The 22068-nt window shown below is 40.1% G+C and overlaps 1 protein-coding gene across 3 annotated transcripts in view; it reads right to left on the bottom strand.

Annotated features, from left to right (window-relative positions):
* The window catches only part of MTMR12 (myotubularin related protein 12), a 28752-nt gene extending 11870 nt beyond the window's left edge, over positions 1-16882 (bottom strand). The window contains exons 1-9 of one of the 3 annotated variants that reach the window (XM_015848319.3): positions 16786-16882; positions 10861-10915; positions 9777-9916; positions 8200-8272; positions 6856-6986; positions 6118-6211; positions 4150-4273; positions 2991-3066; positions 1515-1621 (exon numbers count right to left, since the gene is read on the bottom strand). In XM_015848319.3, the coding sequence (XP_015703805.1) occupies positions 1515-1621; positions 2991-3066; positions 4150-4273; positions 6118-6211; positions 6856-6986; positions 8200-8272; positions 9777-9916; positions 10861-10915; positions 16786-16845 (860 nt within the window). In that variant the 5' untranslated portion in view covers positions 16846-16882. Of the gene's footprint in view, positions 1-1514; positions 1622-2990; positions 3067-4149; positions 4274-6117; positions 6212-6855; positions 6992-8199; positions 8273-9776; positions 9917-10860; positions 10916-16785 lie in introns of those variants that run through there. The other 2 variants (XM_085528260.1, XM_085528261.1) reach the window with 2 other exon arrangements.
* Between the last annotated feature and the right edge of the window lie 5186 nt (positions 16883-22068).

Raw genomic sequence — 22068 nt, 5'->3', positions numbered from 1 at the left:
CCTCTCACACTAAGCATCAACTTTGTAAATAGCTATTGTTACATTGACTTTTTGTTGTAAGGTTCTGGCAAAAGCTACTGCAGCTTGTAATTCAAAAGTTGCAGGCACTTTGTCAGCATGGGACAGTACTTTGTTTCCTAGTTGTTGTAAAACAGAAGTCTGCTTTAAGTAAGAATTACAGCACTACACTTCGGAAACGCAGGTCATCAGATCTACTACAGAATGCATCAGACCAGAAGAGCATCAAGCAAAAGCAATTACTTATCAATTATGACACTTCTTCCAAACTGAAATAAACAATTTGCGGCAGGATATTTGGCTCTAAAACCCTTTTTTAACTGTTGCTCTTAATTGTATGCATCTTCTGTGTGACTTAGTTAAGATTCCCATGGCACGTTAATGCATCCCTGTGGACATCCTTTGTATGTATTTTGAAATATTAGTTGTAAACTATCAGTACTCCATTCCATAGCAAAAATACATTCACACCAATACTGCCCACATATTCAGAAGTCCACAGATAAGGATCAGGATATCAGCTGATACTTTTCTACTGCTTACTGTTAGTTTTACTTCTGCATTATGAAGCAGCATTAAGAAGAGCCACAAGACATGAACTTCCACATTCCAGAAGGAAATGGTTGAGAATCTGTAGGAAGGGTCAAAAGCTTCTCCCACAGAAATAGAATTAAGAACCTCTTGTTTTTGAAAATAAAGAGTCAAATTAAGTTATGATCTGTTCTCTGATTAACAGGCTCTCATCTATGGCAAACAAGTTGCTAGTGGTGCAGCAGTACAGACAGTATATACTGACTTGACTTCACCTCTTAGGTGCAAATTATTAGGTAGTTCTGTCCAGGATGCCAAACAGGTTTAAAAAAAAAAAAAAGCTAGGTGTAGGGAAACAACAAGTCATCAACAGGCATCTATGTTCTTCTCTTTATCTTAGTTTTCACATCTTTCAAACTGCTGAGCTCGATCAACTCACTAATTCAGCTTAAAAAAAAAAAGCCTCACTGACACATCTGTAGTGAACTACCAAAAACCAGCTGAGAAGAAAGCTGATTTTACAAAGATTTGCCTCAACTAAAAAGAATTCATGTTTAGAGATGAAGAGTTCAGACTCATTCACTTGCAAGCAGCTGAGCCCATCAATTAATGATAGTGATCATTGATGATGAATGACCACTGCAGTTACAAACTACAGAGTTGGCACTGCTTTATGACAGAATCACAGAAGGGAACACCGGAGATTATTGAGTCCAACCTTACTTAAGTTTGTACAGAGATTAGTCTGGTATACATATGTATTTCTGAAAGTAAGTCTTCAATGACGCTACAGTCCTGCACAACTGACCAGGGATACTATTACACCAAGGGCTTAAACTTCACTACAGTAAACTACTTTTAGCTCTAGCCTGATGCGTGCAAGCTTAAAGATATAGCATATATGGAAAAAGAGAAGCAAGGTCCATACCAAGCAAAGTGTTGTGGACAGAATAGCTATTACTGACCCATCCAAGAAGGCTTTTTGCGTTTGCGAAGTGCTGTCATCCTGTTCTTTGGGAAATGCAGACATTTTGAGAAGAGCAGCACCATTATGGCAAGACCAACACCAAATCTGCAGAAAGACATTTACCGTGATAAAAGCTGATAAACACTTTCATACGAAGTAGTTGACTGAGTCATTACAAGGAATTCCCTTACACTGTGCTTTGTTGAATGTTTTATGTATACAGTGATTCAGTAATAGCAAACTTCACTATTTGCATCCCAACTACATGGCTGAGTATGCTATTTACATTGTTAAGATTTGCTAAAGATGGCTCTTGTAAATAACAGTCATCATTTTCTCTACAGAAGTAACAGTATTTTTCTAGTAGTTAAGCCACAAAATAACTCACAATAGATACACCCTCATATGTTTCAACATGAACTATATGTGAAGAGTCACTGAGTCTGTGAAACATTAAACATGAGCTCCACAGCTACATAGGTCGCTCGAAAAGTAATGCCTATTTATTTCCACAGAAATTGCAACAGTTACAAAGAGCACAATAACACTAATAGAACAAATTTTCAGGTACAAACACTATTTTTCTATGTAGACACCACCATTTAATTTACCTGTCTTCATTCAACCAGACAATATAAAAAAGAAGCTTCTTTATATTGTCTGGTTGAACGAAGACAGGTAAATTAAATTCTTTTGAATTTCACTATTGGAAATTAAAGATTAGACATGACAGTATGGAACTATCTTCATGAACTGGTTAAGAGTATGAAGTATACATCTTTTTAACTGGCAAATTTGATAGACACTCAGCAACTCAGGTTAAATGCCCTAAGTGAGGTTGCTCTGCTTCTTGCTTGTATTCCATCTTACCAGTTCTTCAAGAGTGGTGCAAAGTCAGGAAACCAAATCCAGCTACAGGTAGTAGAATATATTTAATTTCATTTCCTGCTGAGACTGGTAGAATTACTTGATTCCTCTTTTCCCCTACTGGCTTTCTATAAATGCTGTACTGTTACAGACATACTATTTACAGTACTTAAGCTGGCTATCTGGTGCTGTTCTACAGCATCTGCACATGCAGGTCCTCACCTCAATATCAATGCAATACAGAATACACTTCCAGACCCACATCCAGCTCCAGCTAGATAACAGCGCTCATTCTCATCAAACACAGGCTGATGGAAACTCAAAGGAGTAGTATGTGGAGAGTATAGGATGTTAGATATTTAATATAAGTAAACAGGTCTGTGAATCAGTAGATTACATACTTCGCTTTACTCCATTCAAGGGAATAAAGAACGCTTTGTGCACTTCAATTTCCAAAACCTATTTCCTTTACTATAGGCTATGTAATCTAAATGTGAACCATTAGAAATGTGTTTTGAAGCGGAATGCAGTAACATCTAGGGCACTATTTTAATTTTATCATCTCAATACAATTATTGAGCTCAGCCACACATGCATATATACTTACAGGAATGCCTCTGCCTTCATACTTCAAAATACTCTCTTCAGAAACACATATGGGAACAACAAAATACAAAGGCAACCTGAGATAACAAAAAAAGTTTCATGCACTTGGGAACAGTAAAAAGAACAATCTCCAAGCTCCTTTAATGATGGCAGGTGCTTTAGCCCACATGCTAATTATGTATTCACTCTTAGAGCTACAAAAATCTTTACAACTAGCTAATTTTGTCCTCAAGATTTTCAGGTAGTTAACATTTTCTTCCAATCCTAAGCTGTTCATTTTCATTGCAACACTACTTTGACTTTCTAAGGCTGCAATTAAGTCCCAAATCCAATTGTAATTAAGACAGTCTTTGCTCTCACACTACTAGTGGTTTAAACCACACTTATAATATAACTATTCAATTTCTGCATCTTGTAAGCCATGCGAGTCACAATTCAAGGATGCCATTTAATATATCATGAGTTTCCCGTATCAGATACCACTTAGGTTTAAGGCCCACACAAACCATGATAAGTATTTAATGTTGAGTCTCAACACAGATCCAGAATGAGTAATTAAGATTTAACTCTACTTTGAAAACTGGATGATCTTTCCAAGGTCTGTGGAACCTTCCAGTACTTGACTGTTGAACAGCAGTACACAATGTACTCTACAGATCTCAAACAGATACTCCTTAGTTCAACTGGAAGGTGTATACATCTCTAACCTTCCACTACTGGAGAGACAATTTCCACCAGCACATTTGCTGATATACGTTAAACCAGTTACTTCTTTTTTTCTCCCAAATTAAAAAAGAAAAAGTCTTAACTGCGTGCAATTTGAACTTTTAACAAGGTAAGTATCATCCAGGCTGGTTAAATGTGACAAAGCACAGATACTAGACGCACAAATTTCAGTTCCACTTTAACGTGGTATTCTTCCTCCTTGGAGATAATCAGAACTATTCTGATTAAGCTTGACCTAAATTTGAAGTTAATTTTGCTTGAGCAAGTATTGCATAAAACAACCTCCCAAATCAAAGCATACTATCACATTAAAAGTAAAACAGATGCTAAAAATCAGGCATAATGCCACCTAATGATGGCAACCATTATGGTTTTTTTGGCAGGAATTAATGAGATGTATATCTGAATTTCGTTATTACACACAACAAGCTTACTTTTCAGAGACTTTGTAGCCTTCATTGGTAGATACTGCTTTGTATTGCACATTCCCCTTTGTTCGCTCCAACTCATCGCGCCAGTCTTCAAGAGTATCAAACATTACAGTTTGGTTTCTTCCATCTATCAGACAAGTTATGTTAATTCAGATTTTGCATTTCATTTAATGCCCATTCTTTCATCACAAACAGGAGTTTTACACTGAATACAGAATCCAAGGAATTTAGTAAGAATGGAAAATTGATTACAGTAGTTGGCCACAATCATTTCAACTAAGATTTTCCCCAAATTTCCACTTAGACATCTCAGCAACAGTTACAAGAGCAGACTGATTTGTCCACAACTCCAATTCAACAGACACATAATTTAGGGAGTATTGTCAGTTGTTCTGTATGCTGGTCATAATTAAACATCCTGCAAAACTGAAATGATAAGCAGTGCTAGAACTTCCATGGAAGATACAACTGCAATGCCTAATAAAGACTAGTTTCTTCCACATTTACTTAGTTTCTACCTGAAAAATGCCCTCCTTTTCTGATGTTTGTAGTTGAAACTGAATGGTAGTTACAGCTAAATTACCTAAGCTGGCAATGTGCCCTTGCAGCAAAGAAAGCCAATGTACTTTTTATCTGTATTAGGAAAACCACTTCCCACAGATCTAATGAGCTGATTATTCCTCTCAGCTCAGAACTGGTGAGGCCATTGCTGGAACAACGTCACCAGTACTAGGGCCCCCAGTACAGGACAGGTGCAGCACAAATCCAGTGAAGATACACTCAGGGCTTGTTGAAACGAGAGGTAAGAGCCTAAATAATGGCATTATTCAGCTTGGAGAATAGAATAACCCACGGGCTTTCAACACACAAACTCCTGATGGGGTAGATGTGGGAAGAAGGGAATAAAGAATTTGTAGCTGGACTCTCATATATTATCTCAGTGAGATGATATATGGCAGCATGCACATGTTGAAATGCAGAAAATTCCATTTAAACATAAGAACAACAACGAGGGCAGTCAAATAATGAAATAGGTTGCCCCAGAATTGTGGATTCTGTCCTTAAACTCAAAACTCAACTGGATGCAACTCTGTGGAACTTGCTGTAGTTGAGACTACTCTGAGTGGGGCAGGGCAGAGTGGAGGAGATGGAAAGGCACATGGCTGGTTGATGTCCAAAGGTTTCACCTGACCCAATGATTTTTTAATTGCACGAAATACTTTGATAGGTGTCCATTTAACATCTTGGGTACAAGGAAAACTTTCTTCTGGAAAAAAAACTTGTATTTTTGGTGCATCAAGAACCACACTAGCTTGAAACAACAGTACAGCTTCAATTGAAGACAAAGCCACTGAATACTAGAAAGTGCACTCTCATCTTTTTATCTTAAGTTTTGAATATTACTATATCATTCAGCCAAGTTAGATTAAATGGAAAGTTATGTAAAAAAATCAGCAAAAAGGAAGTCAAATAATTACTGGAACCGCACTATATTAACGTATGGGATTTCTCTGTAGTTGCCTGGGAAAAGTAGATTGCTTGCAAATAAGAGAGAAAAGGGAAATCCTCTGTCATTGGCCATTGAAACTGTAATAATTTAGAAGTTAAGAGCAGGAAGTCTGGTTTGCTGCAATGCTACACAAAACAGTAATAAAATAAGCAAAATGTCTTCCAGATGAGAGCAGCCTGGGGAGATGCTTACAAAAAGTATTTACAAATACCGATAACAGTTTTCAGTACAAAAATTCTTGCAAAAATTCTGTACAACTTCACTGACATTCACAAGGATCAACTGTAGATGTAGAGATTTTTAGGACAAAATACAACAATGCATGACAAACAAATCTTCAGAGGCAGACTGCTAATCAGCTAGTCATAAACTAAGTACAGACTCAGCTACTAAGCATCCCGGATTGCTTTAGGAACTAACAGCATGCAACAGATACAATCTAAAAATGCAAGAACATTTACCTGTGTTGTTTGGGGCAGCTGATGCATAAGAAAACAAAAACAAGCGTTTAAGCAGCTTAGGAGTCTGGCTATGATGAATTATGCCACTGACAATCTAGGAAAGGACCAAAAATTAACACCCAGGCTAATTAAACAGTCAGTGTAAACAACATCACTTTTCAATCCCCTCTCCCAGCTTTAAAACAAAACTCCTCTATGGGTTTTATCTACAGCAACTGAAGAGTAACTTATGGAAGGCCTTTTCCCTTGTGCTCAAGGCAATGTACTTACTTGACTCCATAAGAAGCATTCTATGTGTTCAACTTATAGACTGACTCATTTAAATAAAGCTAGTAAGAGTTCCAGTTTTGCATCAAAAGAACTCAAATTACCAGGAAACTAAATGCTTTTCTATTAGCAAGACTGAGATGCACAATGTTGTAAAACAGCATCACATAAGCACAGAACAGCTTCACAAGTTCACTGGATCTGAAGCTAATTATACATATTACTCCCAAGCTCCACCTTTCCTCATGTGCAACCACATTTTGTCTTTCTAAATGCTGTATGTAAAAATGTTTAATGAATAAGGCTGGCTTAAAGAAATCTCTCTCTCTCAATTGGAAATACTTAAAAAACACTTCAATTTAAATGGATCTCTTAGAATTAAGTTCACCCTTCCCTCATCCCCAACAAAGAAATTAATACCCAAAACCAGGCTTAAAAACAACAAAACACAAATGAATTTCATATACTTACTCTTTTTACTTCCTCTTCTTTTGTATATCTGAGGCAGAAGTTAAATACTCTAAGGTCCTTGCAGTAGATAATTAGCTTCTCTGGGTATTTTCTCAGTTGTCCAGTTAGAAGTTTCTTTTTCTCGTCATAAACTGCAAAATCAACAGCATTAAAATATATATATATATATATCAAAAAGAACAGTACTATCAATTGATAAAATTAACCCCATTTGCCCATTCAAAATTTGAGAAACTAATACAATCCCATGTTTAAGCAACCTGAAACAAGAATGCTACAACAATACTGCAAGCTGTGGGTTGATGCACTTATCAACTTTAACATAAACCCACTCATGTTATTTGCTACAAGGTAGGAACTGGTCTTACAGCCAAACCATCTGCTCAGTTTACTTTTGTTCATTATGACAGAATAATAAGTTCAGTTTTGAAACACGTGAAGAACAATTTGGTAGTTTTGCCTGAGAGTCAGACAACTGTGTCCACTGACCTTTACAAATTATTTATTTTAAACCATTACAAATCCCTCGAGACAGGCCTTTGTTCACTTCCTTTTGAGAATATGTCTTTTTGCATCTTCAAGTATTATCAGCTAGGCCACTGGAAACAAAACCAAACTATCTCATAACAATGTTCCAATATTCTCCCTCACCTACTCCTTCACCAGTTCACACCACCATTCACAAATACTCTGAGCACTAATCCAAAGTCAGGCTGCTCAATAAAGTCTTTCTTACTGTTTACGAACTATTAATCCCATGCCTGCTTTTTTTTTTTTCTTTTTTTAAAGCAACATAGGCATACATATATGCTCTGCCGCAAAACACCATTTTGTTTGGCTTCTAAAGAAAAAGCTTGCTTCCTACCACCTTTGGTTTTTTGAAGAAATCACTAGTCTCATCAAACAAAGTTCCCTTAGACACAAACAGAAGGTATTCAGGAATTACTCATTTGCACTACTCTACAATGCAATTGCTTAAATGCAGTTTCTTACTTCATATTTATGGGAAATAGTTGACACATATTAGGATAAGATATCTGTACAATCTTAATCAGAGACTTTGTACAGTACATTTTTTTTTCCCCACCATGAATAAATGCATTTTGAAGAAATTGATCAATCTACATTTTGTTTAGGGCAGACAAGCGTGAGGGATGAAACTGGATTCTTGCAGACCTTTTATCCGTCATTTCATCATTAAAATAACCACAGTTGCCCTCCCCAGGTTACCCAGCCTGGTCTTGAAAGCAGGAACTCTATTCATTTTCCAAAAAGGATATGTACAGAACAAGAATTAGAAGGCATTTAGAAGTATGACACGCATTAAACCAAGAGCTGACCTACCTCCATAGATCTGATCTACACATTGCAGGGTTATGTCATTTTCTCCTATGATCTTATTCTTAAATTGTGTTTCCTAGAACACAGGAAAAAAAAAATCAGAAATCTTTCGCTACAAGGAACAAGACTCTCACAAGTCTGTACTTGGTACATACTGCAATACCAGTTTTACTCTTATTTTTGTAAGCTGTGTAAGACAAAACGTGAAAACAGCTCTTAAATCATAGACATAGGTTGCACAGGCATGATATATCAACTTAAGATTGAGTTCAGAGTTTTTACTGCATCTACAACCATTCTTACTTTTCAAGTAACTTTCAAGCATGCATTTCTACTGAAGGTCATATTTTAAACTACAGTCAGTTCAGTAAACAGGAAATACAGTAACTTCATGTCATCCAAGCCCTTTTATGAAAAGTTTCCTTGCTGTGGAAAACTGGCAGGAAACAGAAAGTGTCTTAAAAGAATGCATACCCCAAGTGTTCTCAAGACACTTATTCCAACATAAGAATTGCATTTATCATTAGGCAAAATAAGGTCACACAAGCCAATTCTATCAGGTTCCCTTTACCTTCAATGAATTCAGAGGATTAAAAAAGGAGTTGAGAGATGCCACAATTAAACACGTATTCTAAATACTAATGCCACTATATGAGCAAATAACATATAGTTGTGAACAAAGTCAGCCTCATTCAAACTATTTCTAGGCCTGCGCTACTCTGAAATAGGTGACTAACAGTGAACTTACACTGAGAAATGCTTGCTGACTCAGCTTGCTATAAGCCCCGTATTTAACAAGCTGAAGACAGAACAGAACAGAAATTAGCAAGGTCACTACCATGTTTAGAATACATCTCATGGGATCTGTGGGAAGGGCTGTGCAGCTTGGCTTCCTTTCAGAAGGTTTGAAAAACCCCGTATTTTGCTGTAGAAGCCTTAGTTTTCAATATTAAATTCCCTGAAACTTTGTCCCCCAAATATCTGACTGTAATCAACGCATCTCACTCACTTTCAAGTTTATCTTGCACTCCTAAGAGCCATATACTAGTTCTTCCTATACTTGCAACACCTAAATGGACCAGGTTCACGTGCTCCAGCACACCTGGAAAAGTGTGGTATTAACACTACTCTTTGAGGATTGAATTTGAATACCAAAGAAAAGAAAACTCAATAACTTATTTCTAAGAACTGGGAACATTTTAGGTTTTAAAACATTGGTCAGCTTGAAATCTTCGGAGTTAACACTTATCCCTAGAAGAACACAGAGCTTTTCTTTAACTTAAGAACTCAAGCTTAAACATAATTACTGATTCAAAAGGTAAATAGAAACTTATAAGCTACATCTAGTTATAAATATCCATCTTCAGACTTCAAATATTTTCACTGAAATAGTCTGAGCTTGTGGCAGGACATGTACGGATCAAACAGATGCAGACTGATTAACACAAGTCTAGTACCATTAAAACTTTCTATAAATATACGATCATTCTTATATAAAGGAAAGGTAAATTTTTTTTAGTCAAAGACACTGTACTTCTTTAGAGTCTGTTTGGTCATAATAATAAGATTTGTCTTCCTACATTTTCATCTGAAGTAGAATCATCATCGAGGAAAGCAATCTTGAAGTTTGTGCAGATGAGTTTTCCATAAGTGCCACGATTTGACCCATCTTCCTGTATGTACTTATATACTGTACTTGCCTCACAAAGCAGCTGTTCACCTGTATAAAACAAACATTAACTTGTAACACGACTGATGTGTACAATTATTTCAATACATCTTAAAAATCAGCATTTACTTCCTTTACAGCTTCTTGTAACTGTATGCCTGAAGATATTTAAGTACTTACAGAAAGAATAAGAGGCAGCTCTTGAAATCAGTACCCGGAGAGCCTCTCAGATTACTAACACCACTAAAGATGAACTAAACACTGTTCAGCTGAACACAACAATGTTATTTTGTAATCAGAACCATGGCCCAGTAACTGGAGAATGACTGAATATTAAAGACCCACCACGCATACGTATATTTGAAAAACAAAACCCAAACCCCCATAGAGAGCAGTTAATACAGTCAATGAACAAACTGAAAACTGTTCCGGCTTTCCACACCACTAAACTGTTAATAATGCTGAAACATCTGAGTTAATTATTACAAGGTCCTCACAGTTAGTTTTCCATAGCCTTAACTGGAGATCTTTATTTTACACATCCCAAACCATTTTAAAGTTCTCAAACAAGTTACATAAATGTTTAGTGAAATTTTAATCTCCAGAGCAGCAAGATGCTCAACTAAAAGTTTATTATAAAAACAGGTTTTACCAAGTACAGACACTCAGACTACTAGTTCAGAGTCTTCAGTCTGAAGGCAAAACAAAGAAATCTAAACAACCTTAAAGAAGCAGAACAAACTGGAAACTTGGACCATTTTCCACATGCATCTTAGCTTAAGACACTGTTCTCTACAAAATACACATCAACTTTTTATAACTTCTCCATTATCCATGCAGACAGATACTTAAAATATTCAGCCTGCATGGAGGTGATCCACAAACAAGTATTTTACCATCCTTGACATGGGCGTAACTTGGGTGTTTATAGTACACAAATAAGACTATGCATAATATACATAATTCTCTTATTGTTTAATTCCAAGCACAGTTACCTGGTAGTAAATGAGGATTTACTTCCTTTTCAGTGGGTTCCTTTATATGTATTTCCTAGAGAGAAGAACAGTAATTACTTCTTTGCAGAAATCACATCCTTAATACACACTGTACATGACTGCACACACATTATAGCTAATGGGAAAATTAAAGTTAGGGAGAGTACTTCCTCTCCTAACGTAAAGTTAGCAGTAAACTCCTTCCGCTTAAGGCCAGATAGATCAGTTAGTTTCACACTGCTGAAAACCTGAAAAGGGAAATTCATTGCTTTCATAAGGAACAGACAAAAAATAAGCACTACTAATAGCATTCACGGGTTTATTTCAGTAAAAATAAATGGGTAAGTGTAAACCTAGTGTTACAGTACCTCCCAGAGCTCACTGGAAGCTCTTCCCCGTAACTCATATTTGTTTATAATGCACACTTAGTAGTTTTTAGTTCCTCATCCTTTGTTGCCTGTTCCCACTTTTCTTACATGTACTTTTGCAATTAATTTACATAAATCACTTCAACAGCACTAAGATTATAGTGAAAGAGACTTCAGAATCTCAGAGCAAGGAAGGAACACAAATCAGAAGATGTCTGGACTCAACCCGCACAAAACAAACCTCATCAACCCTCAGTATCACTTATTCTAGCCTTGAGGTGCTGACGGTTGGGCTAAAAACCTCCAGCTGAAGGAGTATTAAACAGGAGATCACACTACACCCTTCCTGCTTGGCCGGATCAGACTTCCTCCTGCAGTCAGAGTCACTTTGCATGCTCTCAAGTTTTTGTGGAAAACTATTAGTTAACTGGAAACCACCCCCAGGGCCACAGCAGTAAGTGAACTAATTTTAGCTTCTGACAGCATCCAAAGTCAGATTTTTCAAATCTAGACGAGCAATCAAAAGGAGACATAAGCAACAGGAAAAAAACAAAAGGCTCTGAGAGCATAAAAATAATCCCCGTTTACCATTCATAAAAACACGAGCTCTCAAAGCTCAGAAGAGTTTTACAGCTGCATCGTAAAACTAAACATACCAGGAAACTGTGAGGAGAGGAGCAGACTTTCAAGGCGGGCTGAGAGAGGTAAAGGTTCTAAAACAGCAGTGGTGTTATGAAGGAAAGTCTGTAACTACAGCTGGCGCAGAGAACAGAACATGGTTTGCTGCCTTGGAATTACAAGACTGGCTCTTTGCACGAGTAAATGTAATAAAAGTTGGTATTTGTTGGTTAAACAAGGTACCATACGAATACAGCCCAGGCCAAACACTGCTGCATTCAGAGAAGAAACGTGGCTTCCTAATGTTGGGTCCTTGCTATTGGCAGCTCTGCACTGAACACTGTTTTCCAGCACCTTTACAATCATGCCTCCTATATCACTGCGTGCCCCCAGGTGCAGCACTGTTCACTTACAAGCCATGCACCAACAATCACTGCTATAGAACAGTAAAGAAGCACATTGACTTGGCATTCTCCTATTAGCCTTGAGGAGATAACAAAGAATGTAATAACTACTGCGCATATACATAAATTGCTAAAGATTCACACTAAATCTATCTTTTTTTTTTTTTTTTCAGTATTGCCAGAAAATGACAAAAAAAAACAAAACAAGACAACAAAGCAACAACCCAGGAATTCCTTTGAGTTAACATCTACCTGTTAAAGTGCAACAAAGCTTTTTATAACAGGTTCAAAATGAACTGTCCCCATGACACGAGTGGTTAAAGGGTAAACTAGTTGACTTCTGAAGGCAGCAGGAATTTTTACACAGACAGCACCACAGCAAATCAAAGACTTGAGTCAAACATATACTAGAGATCAGCTGTTAAAACTGCAACTCCACCACTGGTTAACAGGTATCAAAATGATGTACTAACTACAAGTAGAGTTTCCACATAACAGCTTACAACTGCGACCCCACAAACAAGGGATCTATTTGAGAGTCAACACTTACATTCCCTAACAAAAGCACAAGTCCTGCAAAGATGGTTTTCACTCATATGCACTTGAGATGGATAGAATGCAAGCAATGAACACCACCACCAAAGAACCCATTCTGCTGCACTTATTTCCCAAGGAAGGACACTAATTGAATTCTATTAATGTCAGTTCATACATGTTCATTCTAAGAGATAAGGCAAAGATCTGAGTTAGCTGTTAACTAACCACAAGTCAATAACAGCTGTACTGAACTCAGTTTAGCTATTCCTTCTTTATCAGCTTGAAGCTTCTAGCGGGTTCTAGTTTGGGACAATAAGATCCCAGGACTTCAATGCCTATAGCCATTACAAGACACACACCTTAACACCTGTTTAATCACAGCTATGCAGTTTATGATCTTTTATACCCAGGTCTGCGTGACTGCATAGCGAGGTAATTCACAGTTCATAAGACCAGATAAGAAGACTCTGCATGTGCTTGGTTTTATTGTGACCGCCTAGCGATAACAGAACCAGCTCATGAACAGGACAGATGAGCACAGAACCAAAAGGAAGGGAAGAAGAAGTAGGTTTATTCCTTTCAACAGGTTATAAAACCTGCTCAGACCACAGAAAGCTTCACCATTTCACCACCTGTTGAAGCTAAGCATGCAAGCACCTTATGCATATGACCACTGAAAGCTAACCACGTCTGTGCTGATGCTTCTTCTCCTGCGGCGTCCTCATTGCCCTCATTCTGAGCACCTGAAGCAGCATCTTCTCACTCAAGGTACAAGACAGAAAATCCTACTAGCAATGATATATCAGAGACATCTAGAGGACACCATGCAGTCTGGATTGCCTTTGAAAGGAGGGAAACAAAGACCAACACTTTACTGAACATCATACAGACTTCCCCCACCTGTGTGTGCATCCCACACTCCACATGCCTTCTTCCAGGTTATCTGAGTAAACAGTGAGAGGCAACACACCCACATTTTATGTTGTTTTAATTGGTAGCTTCAGAGTACATAAAATCACGCCAAAACTGCAGGCTGACATGGCACATCACATAACAATTTGTTATTCTGTATCATCCAAGCCAACCTCAGCTGACAGCACCGCGACCACCCTGAAGCCACCATGCTCCTCGTGGATCCTTGGCTTCAATAGCAAGGTGTTGCCTAATGTTGTTCAGTGGCTTTCTCAAACAGCCTGCAGAAAATGCTCCATGTCATACTGAAGGGTGCTGTGAACTTCCTTTTTTTTTAAAATTAATTTAGCTGTACTTCACTCTTCTCTTAAAGACTATTTTCTGATCAAACAAGCCTAATCCCATCCTGTATTCCAAACAAAACAGAAAAGATACTCACCACATGTTAATTAAAACAACAGTACTGAAAATAATCTCTAAATGCCTGTTTTCCTTCCTTTCACAGCTCCATTATCCCAGAACCCATTAGATCACTGCACATGTTTTCCACATTTGTTTCATCCTTCATCCTTTCCTCTTTCCTCCCATTGTTCTGTCCATCTCCTCTGACTTCAGCGCCCGGTTTCCCCCACGTCAGCTTGCAGCCCAGCTGCCCACTTGGGGGACTTTGAATCCTTACACCACCCATCACTCCCACCACTCTAATCAGTACAGAACACACAGCGAGATATCAACATCTACCAGGAACAAGCATTTGTAATAGTTACGGGCTGCTTGACTTCCACAGGGCATAACACTCTGCATCTAGTGAACGACCAGCAGTCACCCTCTCTTTCTGATCTTGTTTTGACTCTGTGCTCCTGCAGAGCTCTGATGGGGCAAAGGAACAACCAGGCACCAATACTGCTGCTCTGAAACTGCATGGAACAGAATGACGTTATTTCCCATTGATATTTACGTATGTTAGAAAAAGAAGATAGCAGGGGTTAATACAAGAACTAACCTCTAAGAACTATCATGAAAATTTTAACTTCAAAGCACATACACCAAAATAAAGAGTAAGATTCTGATCAGGTTTGTCACCACAATTTTTATTCAAACTGAGGCTTTATGGAAAACATTGTTTGGCATGTTAATATTGTGTTAAGTTTTAAAGTTAGGGAACATGAAGTAATTCACTGCTTCTGTTTTCTGTGTCCCTACAGACAAATATTCCTAGCCTCTGACCAGGCATGTCAAAACATTGACTTTTACACCCTGGTGTTCACCCCATTTCCTGCAGGGTAGCCAAGTCTGTCCTGAGGGGAAGTGTGTCATTAATATCAACATCCTATGGGCTCGCTCTTAACAGACCACTGATTGATCTGTGGCTCCATACAGCACAGCATAACGAGGTTATATTTAGCCACATGTCAGAAACTCCACTTTTCCAGACATTCTGTGTAATGCAACAGAAGCCACTTCCATTCCTTAACAAACAGCATCTTCTGTTCACACCTTACTCCTACCATGCCATAGAGCATTACCGTGCATAGAATGCTCACATGAGGTGGACACTATGATTGTCACCTACATGCTTTCCCAGGCAACTGCCAACAAAAGCAACAGCCCACCCTAGTATAACAATCACGTTACCTTGATGAAATGCGTGTTTCCAGCTCACCAAATTACGTTCCACAGTTGAGGGACTGGAATATTCCCACTGTTTTACCAGCATAGCCCCATTCTCAAAACTCAGCTTACATGTAAGTTAACGCGTACAGAAAATCTGTGTCCTGAAGGCTGTCATTTCCACATGCACAGAGTCCAGTTCCTTGACAGATACTCACTTCTGCTTATTTTCAGTCTATCTAACACAGTTTTCTAGATCCCCAGACAATCTCACAGGTTTCATTAGATATCTAGGGTTATACTTTTAATACTACTAAAAACCATCCGACTCTTTCAGCTTCCTGCGCAGTCACGTCATGGGGCAATTACAGGTTGTCAGTAAGACAGCAACACTTGACAAAGCAAAGAGTTAAACTTGCTTTACTTGCTTCCACCTTCTGACCTCTCTTTCACGGAGCTTTTGAAGCCGCAGAAAGCCGGCAGCTTTGTGGCAGAAATCAGCCTCTACGTATTTCAAAGCTTTGGCTGTAAGGGCCCCGTGAAATCTAAGTACATCAGGAAGAATGTTAAAAGCAGCACGAACAAATGAAAAACAAATGGCTGAGCTGTGGTACGTTGGGATATTTAATTAAGAACTTCATCTTTCAATACCAAGAGCTCTCGTTATCCTTCCTGCAGCCATGAAGAGCTGTGGTGTTACACAGCAGTAGTTCTAACCAGGTTAACTACACTTCATTGTTTGGTGGCTTGCTGTGCTGCATGTGTATGTGATTTACACCTTCTCCCCCCTGCAAAGTGTAATCACCCAGCTTATATATATAAAAAGTATAACCCAGCATGCAGGTTTAAAGGGTGAACTACCTTTCTGAGAGCCCAACATGTGAAGCTCCTACCTCGATGCCAAGAGCTTTATTTGTAGAATGGAAACACTTTCCTAAGGTGAAAGACTGACTTCATGTGGATGTATCTGCAGACCCTTAAAGTCTCGGTACCTGCTGTTCGTATCCTTTCATTGCGGAGCATAAGGAAGCTTTTGAAGCGCCAAAACTACACGTCACCAGGGCTGAAAAACCTACAAAAACAGAGCTGCTGCCACAAATAAGGAAACAGGCTTTGAACAGCACAGTTGACTTAAAGAGGCCACAGTAACTCCGTGCTGGTATTTCAGACACAGCGACAAGCCAAACAGCGCGTTCTCCAAGGTCCTATCAGCAATACGCTCAGTACTAATTAACAAGATAACATATTTTCCCACAGAAGCCATCACGAGGACAGAAGATAAAGCATTATTTTCACACAGATGACGGGGAATCACGAAGGAAACACAACAAACACAAAGGACTCGTTGAACCTTCCCGGAACTCAGTGGGTCGGTAACACGATCGATCTGAAGGGCACGGAACCAGCACCGTGCACCTCCGCCACCCCACCAGCCCTTCCTTCCCCCCGGCCTCGCCCACCCCCCGGCCCCGCACCTCCGGGCTGATGTAGGAGACGAAGGATGGTTTGGCCGCCTTGGCCCCGCTGCCCAACATGGCCCCGGCCGCCTCCCTCGCCGTCCGCCCGTCACACAGCGGCACCAACGCCGCTCCTCACACAGGCCGCGGCATCCAGACCGCCCCGCCTCCCCTCCGTGCTCATTGGGCAGAGCGGCTGTCCGTCATGAGAGCGCCCCTTTCTATTGGCTGGCGGCCGCGGGGCGGGATGCTGAGGGAGCGCTGTGTCAGTGCCTCGCTGTGAGGGGGCAGTGAGCGCCGCTCGTTAATCCACACAGCAACAGCAGCGCTTATAACGCACACATGGGGTGTGTTTGTGAGGTTTTAATGTCCTTATAGTCCCAACCCCTGCCATGGGATATGGGGGGTTATATGGGATATGGGGTGTTATACGGGATATTGGTGTTGTATGGGGTGTTATATGTGATATTGGTGTTATATGGGGTGTTATATGGGATATGGGGGGTGTTATATGGGATATGGGGGGTGTTATATAGGATATGGGAGGTGTTATATGGGATATGGGAGGATACAGGGCTGGATTTGGATTCCCGCATCATCGGTCAGGGACTGCGTGTTTTTAGAATGGAAGAAACGAAGTATAAACGTCATATTCTAGCACTGTTATGGTGGATGAAGAACAATCAGCATTCACAGCCTCTACTTTATCATGGGCTTAAAATAAAAGCCTACTCCTGATATTCTGCATTCCTTCTACAAATGTAACCATGGCATTTACCCCTATAACTGCCTGCAGGAGGGCAATGCACAGACCAGCTCTGCCCTTCTTGTGAACAGAGACTGCTTTGTTTCATAAACTTACATGCCGTGAATTTGAGTAATTCCTTTGGCCAAATTCTCAGCTGTGCCCAGTGCTCAGTGGAGCAGCTGATGGAGGCTCAGGCAGCAACTGGCAGTTCCTTCAGCCCTAGTGATGTAAGCAGTGGCAGGTTTGTGCCCATACTCTAATTACTGAATGCCTTTGTTTTACAAACTTTCCAGAGCTAGTGAGGCTTTTAAGCCCTGGTGAAGCAGTAACCCACATATTGAAAAGCAGTAGAGATGCCATGAGGGCATCCCACCAACCGCCTGCCAAAACATGACTGCAAGACTTTATTAGTGACAACACAAAGAAGAGCAAGATGGAGGCATTAGCTGCTGCGAACACACACAGGAGATGGGCATTTAGTTCAGCAACAGAGATGTACTTGGGAATTATGTATATTAAAGGTGAGAATGGAAAACAGAGTATTGCAAGGAAAGATGTGAAAATTGAGGGAAGAAGGCACATAACAACTAATAGCAAAACCACCAAACTTCCTTTCATTGCTTGAAGTGGAAGAAGAAGGAATAACTCATCTCTCTAGTCACCCGAGGAAGCACAGAAATAAAAAAGAACACAGCAGCTAGGGAAGTTCCCCATCTTTTTTTAGCCCTTTTGAAAGCAGACAATTATTTATGCATGGGTGCACAGTGTTCTTTGTTGTGTGTTATACCTCTTTTGTGTTATTCTCCAAAGGCTCTGAATCCAAATTACCTCAGGCTGGGGACTTCTCCTCACTCATTCCCAAAGGATGAGCCAAAGCCTGTCCACATCAGCACTTAGGCCCGTGCCAGAGCTGAGTGTGAGGCAGAGTAACATCAGGGCTTGCCTCCCAGCCTCAGTTCTTCTCAACCTGCAGTCAAATGCTGAGCATCATGAGCTCTCAGAAAACTAAGAAGAATAAATGTACATATTGCTTGAACTGATTCTTCTGCCTTGGAAAGAATCTCAGGTAAGGACACATTCAGCTTCCAGTTTGGATGCCTATCCCTGTGCTAGATGGTGGAGAAAGCTGCTAAGGAGTCCTTGCTAGAATTACCAGGCAGCCCAGATTCCTTCTCCAATGTGGACCAGAAGTCCCCGGGGAAGATTTCTAGCTCTCCATCACCAGCTGAGAATGCAGTCCATCTAGGTAATTGCTGTTTCTTGTTGGACTCTTCCTGCTGGCTGAGTGGTCCTGCTCTGGGAGAAGCCAGACAGAACCACCCAGCATCTGAGTCAGATTGGGCAGGGCAGGCAGTGTGCCACTGGGGCAACCTGCCTCAGCTCTCAGCAGCAGCCTCTTCTCTTTGTAACGCATGAACAGACACAGCTTTTGCTAGCAATACCACACATCATCTGTTTTCTCCTTTAGCAGTGAAAATAGTATCTAGCACATGCCTTAAGTAAAATGTTTGTTTCAATTTGTGTACCAGGCCCTTGTCATACTCTCTGCTAATGAATAATGCACCCGTGGCTCACAGTAATCACCTACCTTAGGTACTGACAGAAGCCACCCAGTTCAGCGCTTCTTTTGTCATCCTCCGTTCCCATTCAGTTGCTGTACATGAAAATTCTGGCCTAGATAGCTTAACAGGCATTAATTTGGCTGTTATGAAAAGCTATGTGGTCTTCAGTAGAGGCTAATGGTAAAACACAAATGGGACTCTAGAGACTGGCTCCAGCTCCCTATTTTTGTCCCTGAATCAAAAAAGACTTTAGTCTGAGCAAGGCAAACTATCATTTCAATAAGGCAAATGGATATTTAGAGGCGCAAGTCTTGTAAAAGCAGCAGATCTTGAACAAATCTGCTGAAACCATGTATCTTGCATTAGCAATTGTCTGCCATTTGCTAAAACAATATTCACTAGAATTGCTGTGGTTTTCTAAGCACGTGGAAAAAGTTTTTTCAACCACACTTTCTAGACTTTAAACACATTCATGGTGATTTGTGCAATGGGTTTAATTCACCTGAATGTCAGATGTGTGTTTGGGAATCAGCTTGTCTGTCCTGGGAACTCCAGCACTCACCTGTGCTGCCAGAAATACAGAACATTGTTTTCCAGGGAAATTAGTTATTTTAAATCTTATTTTCCTTCCTGAAGCATGTGTGACATCTGTGGAGGAACCATCCCTCAAGGAGAATGTATAAGGAGAACAGCAGAGGATGGGATGTTATTCCAAGCCCTTGGCATTCATGTTGCTTTTCTTTCACTTTGCTTCGTTGCTCCTTGGGAAACGATTTTGCTTTGGCATGTCCTGTAATACAAGCTCTGAATTGGTCATGCATCTTGTACAGCGGCATGCCTTTGAGTACGCTGGAGAACATGCTGGGGACATTAGTCAAAGCATCCAGAATCCCTGCTTATGAATTACCACTGCCATGCGAGGAACGCTTATCCTGAATCCATTACCCTGAAATCACCCCTGACAGCATGAGATGCAGACAGAACAGCTGCAAGACATTTCTTAAGGAACGGAAGCAAGAATGCCAAAATAGGCTGTCCCTTCATACAGGAATTACATCTGAAATGTCTCTCCTCTCGTTCCCAATGATTTGCAAGACAGATTCCTCTGACACATATTTTCTCAAGTCCTCCTTTATAATCTCCTTCTTCAGCTGCATTCCTCAGTACAAATCTTCACCTGAGAAAACTTCAGCTCTTCTCTGCAGCCCACATCGCTTCTGAATGTACTGAATCTCTTCTACCTCTCTTCTAAGAGTTCCAGTACTTGAAGGCAGCGTACAAACAGGAGGAAGAATGGGTTGATAATAATAGGACAAGGGATAATGGCTTTAAACTGAGACAGGGGAGGTTTAGGTGAGATATGAGGGGGAATTTTTTCACACAGAGGGTGGTGATGTACTGCAACAGGTTGCCCAAGGAGGCTGTGGTTGCCCTGCAGGCATTCAAGGCCAGGCTGGATGTGGCTCTGGGCAGCCTGGTCTGGTGGTTGGTGACCCTGCATGTAGCAGGGGGCTGAAACTAGATGATGTTAGAGGTCCTTGTCAATCCAGGCCATTCTATGATTCTCTGATTATCATGTTGGCTTCTAACCACTGCTTTCAAGTTATGCACCTGCGCTGATTTTATACTGGGTTTTGCTGTAATGGCAACTCTTCTGCATCAGAAGATTTGTATTTATTTATTCCTGAGTGTGCCTTTGGCAATAAACAGCTGGAACACCACAGTTTTTGCTTTGTGCTCATCACTGTGATGTATTACCTCAGCCTTTCCGAACAGCAGCAGCTGCTGCTGATGGAGCGCTCTCTGCTGTTCAGAGCACACGGACACCTTTCAAATACCATCCCAGCTAATATGGCTGATTTCCTGCATAAAACCACACCTTTTTCTTTTTGCCTGTGCAGTACTTTGATTTCCAATTATTTTGCATGTTGCACACAGAGTCACTATTCATTCAAACGTAACAGCAAGGCACAAATGCCAGATGCACAGCTTTACTTGGCAAGTAAGACAGACACACTAAAGGTCAGTTCCTTCTCTCTGTCTTCCCCATCCCCTCCAGCACACACACAGTATCTCTTAACACTTCCTCATTAGCACCTCAGCTTGACTAGCCTAACCCCTGTCAGACTTGACCTCCTAAACCAGCTGGCGCTTCTGTTTTCTTCTATTTCAGTGGAGCGCTGCAATTGCTCCTTGGATGGCAAATCACACACTGCACCAGCTCTTCTCTGCATAAAACAGCTCTTTTCTTATTGCTCCTGAGCTATTTGTTTTTCCCACATGGCTCTTTTACTATGGAACATATCCTAAGTAGTAGTAAACCACTTCCAAGTAGTGAAAAAAGTCTCAAGATAGAAGCAAGTGAACACATCATGTTAATAGTTCTATAGAATTAGCAGTTCATACAGAATTTCACAATACAGCAAGAAATTGACGGACAGGATCCAACAGATTTCATTTCTAGCAATGCCTCAACAAACCAACCATTTGAAACCATGCTGCTCAGTAGGATCCTACCATGGATGTGCTTATATGTGGATAGGACACTGCTGAAAACTAGGCAGACAAGTCAAAGTTTGAATGTTTCAAAACAGGAGCTTTCATTCTCACAAATTATTCCTCAAAGGTAGACACTGATGGGGGGACATTTCCTGCTGTGTTCATTTCTGTTCACTGTATTATCATGGCATAGAGCATTTTGAGATTTCACGCAGCACTGATGAATAAAAAAAAAGGCAAATTCTGCTTACTTGTAAGCAGCTAGGACTATCAAAACACTTAAAAGTAATTACTTGTTTGTGAAATGATTACATGGTCTTCCCAAGCACACAGTTTAATATTTGAACTATCTCTGTAGTTTTTAAACCTTGCTTTTCCATCCTTCATAGCTTTGCCAGAGTCAGGAGTTAACTAGGTTAAAACAAGCCTATTAAAATGGGCAGGAAAAAAGGCAACGAAGTGTAATTGACTCTTCACCACACAAGGTAAAAA

Source organism: Coturnix japonica, chromosome Z (assembly GCF_054131305.1).
Source record: "Coturnix japonica strain WE chromosome Z, WE-NBRP24, whole genome shotgun sequence".
NCBI lineage: Eukaryota > Metazoa > Chordata > Aves > Galliformes > Phasianidae > Coturnix > Coturnix japonica.
The sequence above is the reverse complement of the archived record's forward strand: the minus strand, read 5'-3'. Positions and strand labels throughout refer to the sequence as shown.